Raw genomic sequence first — 5,190 nt, forward strand, 5'->3', positions numbered from 1 at the left:
TGAGTCACATGGTACCTGAGCAGATGACAGCTGCATCTTCGTAGTGGCCACAGTTGTGGGTGAACCAGCCTCCGTTCTGGCACTGCCAGAGTGTAGATTCTGTCCCCGAGCATGCCACATCATCCAGAGTGATGGGCCCAGAGCCTGGGCCAAAATAGGCCCCTCCCAGGGCTGACACTGCATTTCCACACCCCAGTTGTCTGCAGACCACCTGGGCATCCTGGAAATCCCAGGAATCATCACAAACTGTCCCCCACCTTCCACTGTGGTAAACTTCCACACGCCCAGCACATCTGCCGTGGGAATAGTTTGAGCTGACCAATCTCAGTCTGGCATCTGAAAGACATACGCCATGAAAGGTGATGGCCATGTTCCACAACGAATCTCAAAGGCCAACTAATCCATGGGCCTGACTCCATCCCCAATGTCATAGAAAGCACTGTCTGTGAGTTAGGTTTACTGCATGTTGTTATGAGGCTGGAAACTATGCCACCAGTATTCCAGATACCAGCAAGGTCACCCATGGTAGACAGGTTTCAACAAAGTTTTCAAGCTAAGACAGACTAGAAAGAAAGGCCTGATGACCTACTGAAAACTAACTAGTGAAAACCTTATGGATTAAATAGAATATTATTTGATAAGATGATACAGGACTGGGCAACATTCTGTTCTATTCTACATGAGGTCACCATGAATCAGAGCTGATGCCATGACAACTAACAACAAAAAAACAGGGTAGGGACAGTGAGCCTCCCCACGATAAAGCTGGAGGGGGCTCCAGACATCACGAGCTCAGAGACCTCTCAGTCTGCAGACAGGAGGGGCTGACTCAACAAGGAGGGTTAGCTTATACAAGGTACCATAGGAGCTGGAGGTAACCCTAAAGCTAGGATATGCCCCCTACTCTCCACACCACACTGACTTGGCTAAAGTTCCACCATAGTCAGAGAATGGACAAGGCATCACTGAAGCCCTTCCTTGCTTTCCCACGGGAACTGCTATGCAGACAGAAGAGGGGCTGTTTAAATCCACCAAGTCTCCTGGCTGGGGTCACATTTGCACTTACCACTTGGAAAGGAGTTAAACCAAGCAGAAAAGCCAGTGCTTTGGAAACTGACGTCACTTCGAAATCGGACGGTCATTCGGTTGGAAGAAGATGTGAATACCTGCCTGGTCCTGTTACAAAGCTTCCCTAGCAAATTGCTGCTGTTCAGTGGTCCATCGAAGATTTCAACATAATCATACATGCAATTATTGTGCATCTCCAACCTGGATAGAAAAATGTGTAATGTTAAGCGGTCACGTCAATATTGAAATTCCGATTGCACTATTTTATTGATAGCTCGGAGCTTATGAGTGATATGGTTGAATCTGAGATTTCCCCCTGGCTCTTCCTTCAATCAAACTAGAGCACTTCTCAATATTCCCTGATGCATCATGGTAGGGATCCAGGCAACTCCAGACCTCCAGGCAACTCAGTGCTCAGGATATGTTAGAACATGAGTGTGACAAGCGCTTAGCCCAGGAAACAGCTGAAACCACTGGGTCTCTGGTGTGGGACTCACCCTTCACCAGATGACCTGGGTGTTACTTACTGGAGATCATTGAAGCCCAGGTTTATGCGAGAACTGGAATTCACTACTATTTCCCAGACACAATTAGCATTGTTGGGGTAGAATCCAGGGTAGGATGGGCTGGAAAATGTGCCACTGGCATTGAGTAAGAGGCCACCACAATTTGAAGAGGGTCCTACAAAGAGAGAGAGAGAGAGAGGGACAACCCCATTGTGAAGGTTCTTCAGGGAAGCACTGGTGTGTCAGGACACGCTATCTTCTTCCAGGTAAGAGTCCTCAGGGTTTCAGCTACCACAACTCATAACATGATTTAATTTTTCCTGTATGCAAGTCACATCTCTGGGGCCTGGTTCTAAGCTGCCAGGAAGGAAAGCTCTCACCATGAGCCTGTGTGCTGCACTTATTGGGTCTAGAACAGTGACTCCTGCAGGGAGTGACCAAGTTCAGAGGCACCATGTGCCTCCTTATAGCAAAAGTGGCAAGTAAGCAACAAAGCAACTGTCATTGCTCAACAATGACAGAGAGGGGCATGGGGCAAACCTTGGCCGAGCATAGTGGCTGGCCAGTGGGGAGCACTCTGTGATGTCACTCATTCCCTAGCATCTCCTAGGATTCTGCCACTTCACAAGACACAGGCAAAGTGGCATCAGGGTTAGGGTTCCTGCAGAAGAAGGCCTGGGTTTACACCTTAACTCTGCCTTTTCACCAAGCCGCAGTTTCATCTCAGCCTCAGTTTCCACACCTGACAAATGAGGGTAATCATAGCATATACTTTATCAGCTTCTTCTGGGAATTAAATGAAATAATACATGTGCACCCTTAGAGCAGTGCCCGGCACCCAAAAAGCACTCAACAATAGAAGCTATTATTATTTATCAGGGAAGTGACTCCCAAGAAGGAGTGTGCCATATTCTTCCTGCTTCTAGAAACATGAGAGAGAGGAACTCTACAGAGGAATATGGCTAGGCTGGGGTGGAACAGATTTGCCTGGGGTAGGAGGAGTGATTGCTGCATTCGGAAGAAAGAGTAAGAAAAATGAGTCTGTCTCAGTGCTCAGGATATGTTAGAACAAACCATTCCGGATCCTAACAGGAGAAATAGGAAGTGCCTGTACCCTCCATAGCATTTAGAACCGCTTCTTGGAGGTCTCTCGGGAGAGTCAAATAGATTTAAGTCTTAGGAGTTAGACTGGCAAAAAGAGTGTGAGGAGAATTCATCCTTACGACTTCAAAGTAGAATAACTCATTCCTTGTCTGCTCTTCCTACCTAAGGATGCTTACCATGGACATGCTATGGCCCACCCATAAAATTCAGGAGGATAGGGATGACTGGTAAATTGCTTTAGAAGTATTGAGAAAACTTTCCATTTCCCAGAGATGCATAAGGTGAGGAGCCAAGTGCAAAAAGAGCCCTTTCATGGAGAAAACCACACACTAAAATAGAGGGTAATATCTTGGAGGCCTACCTGAGCAGATGACACCAGCGTCCTCACCATGTCCACAGTTATGTGAGAGCCAGCCATTATGGGGACAGCTCCACAGGTAGGACTCCTGTCCTGAGCAGCGCACATCGTCCAGGATGATTGGACCTGAGCCCTGACCAAATCGGGCATTTCCAGGGGCTGCTATGGCCCAACCACAGCCCAGCTGCCTGCAGACAACGTTGGCATCATTGGTGTCCCAGCTGTCATCACACACAGTGCCCCACGAGCCTCGGTACAAGACCTCCACACGGCCCTGGCACTGGCCACCTCCATTCACCAGCCTCAGTGCCAAGGCAGAATCAGATCCTAGAGGGAGACATAAAATTTCATTGTCCCCTGAGTGTCCTGAAGGAGGGGGTCTTGAGGTCAGACTGAGGTTGAAGATTCTTCCTGTGGGCCAATACCTCTGGTTAATTGTGTGAACCACAGAATTCCCTACAAGCTTAAGAGGGCTTGAGTTGGATGACCATCAAGAGGAAACAAAAGCATCATGACAAATACCTTCTGATTACAGTATAATTTAGAAGTGGTAGGTGAAGGGGACCCTTGTTATTTCATGAGGTGTGAGCTATTGAGGCTTAACACAAGACCCAGGAAGTTCATCCAGGCCTGTTGACAAGAATGTCAAACTTGGATGCATTGGATGGAATGAACTGATACTTACCAAGAAATGGAGTAGTTGTAGGCCACCAATCTGGGGAGAAAACCAAAGCGGGATTAGAATGGAGTGGACAAGGGATCATTGTTACATCTAGGGACATTTATCTGGAGATCAGAGACAGGGGTGTTTGATAAACTCCATTGACTGGGAGAGAAAGTGGCTTCTTCTGCACACCTTGAAATGAGCAATAATCATGCTCCTGAATGTCCACACAATGGTAACGAGGTGCTGCAAACACAAAGAGCACTTACAATGCTATGATGACAGATTGTTCCTTAAAAAAGCATCATTTAGTCTTTGGCTTAGGTATGACATGAGAAATCTCTGTTGTACCCTCACATATAACTCTTGGTCCAGGCAAGGCTTCCAGGCACAAGAGCCCCAAGAGCATGGCCTCCTTCTACTCAGAAAGCCCAAGGTGAGCCCTACTAGCAACCCACATGAGGGGCCAGGCTGTTCTAATCTCACTAAACCAGACAAGAGGACGAAAGTATTGTGGACTAAACTGGTACCATCTACATACCCTAAAGTTATCAGGAAAGGTCATGGAGATTAAAAAATAACTTCAAAGACCCCTCCTGTAGCTGGAAGTAGTAAGGGACTGTCCAAGTAAACAGGGAGAAAGGGACATGCATAAAGTTAAGGGACAGCAGAATTCAGCTAGCCTGGCGTGGATTGGTTGTGGGTAGCTGTGAAAAAGAGAAAGTCAAATCAGATGCATTGTGCAGAAATTGTCACCATGGGAAGCAAAGGGTGAAGAAGTTGAGCCAGGCAGAAACTCAGCCAATGCCTGGACCCAGCATGGAGGGCTGGGCATTTTTCATTCACCTCCCCTTGTGAGAAGGTGCTAAGCAAAGACCATGCAGATTCTGTCCATTGTTCCCAATGTCAAAGTAATTACCCCTGAGTCTGAATGATGGTTGCCAAGCTGATCCAAAAGCAAGCCTCTGCCTTGCATATTTCAGCAGTCCACTGTGTTAGCCAGTCTGCCTACATGTGATCTTTCAGATCCAGACATAGGCAATTATAAGTCTTGCTTGCCATATCTCCTGAGAGAAGCTGTTTTCCCCACCAGAGGCTTGGTCTGCTGTGTTTTCTAGGTTGTGCTGGCTTCTTGGCCATAGCCACCTACCCAGAGGGAGTGAGTAGTTGGACATGTTGGCTCGGGATCATGGTCATGGCGGACATCAAGCTCTACTGGTGTAACATATACACAAAAACATTGTTCTACATCCTACTTTGGTGAGTAGCAACTGGGGTCTTAAAAGCTTGATGCAAGCAGCCATCTGGTTGCAATGATGGGTCTTTTCTCATTCATAGCGAAGAAGGATGAAGACAACCAAAGATGCATGGAAACAGTTACGTCAAAGGACTGGTAGACTATGAAATCATCAGCCTATATGACCATGAGACAGAAGAACTAGATGGTGCCTGGCTACCACTGTCAACCTCTCAGAGGGGGATCGGTGCAA

General features: G+C 47.2%; 1 protein-coding gene across 1 annotated transcript in view; it reads right to left on the minus strand.

Annotated features, from left to right (window-relative positions):
- Window positions 1-5,190, minus strand: part of DMBT1 (deleted in malignant brain tumors 1) — a 21,547-nt gene that overhangs the window by 12,686 nt on the left and 3,671 nt on the right. The window contains exons 3-6 of the mRNA XM_007936911.1: window positions 3,040-3,363; window positions 1,596-1,749; window positions 1,067-1,269; window positions 16-336 (exon numbers count right to left, since the gene is read on the minus strand). Coding sequence (XP_007935102.1) covers window positions 16-336; window positions 1,067-1,269; window positions 1,596-1,749; window positions 3,040-3,363 — 1,002 coding nt within the window. The remainder of the gene's footprint in view (window positions 1-15; window positions 337-1,066; window positions 1,270-1,595; window positions 1,750-3,039; window positions 3,364-5,190) is intronic.

The sequence above is a fragment of the Orycteropus afer genome, unplaced genomic scaffold (assembly GCF_000298275.1).
Source record: "Orycteropus afer afer isolate SDZICR_OR568_19922 unplaced genomic scaffold, OryAfe1.0 scaffold00038, whole genome shotgun sequence".
In the NCBI taxonomy this organism is placed as follows: domain Eukaryota; kingdom Metazoa; phylum Chordata; class Mammalia; order Tubulidentata; family Orycteropodidae; genus Orycteropus; species Orycteropus afer.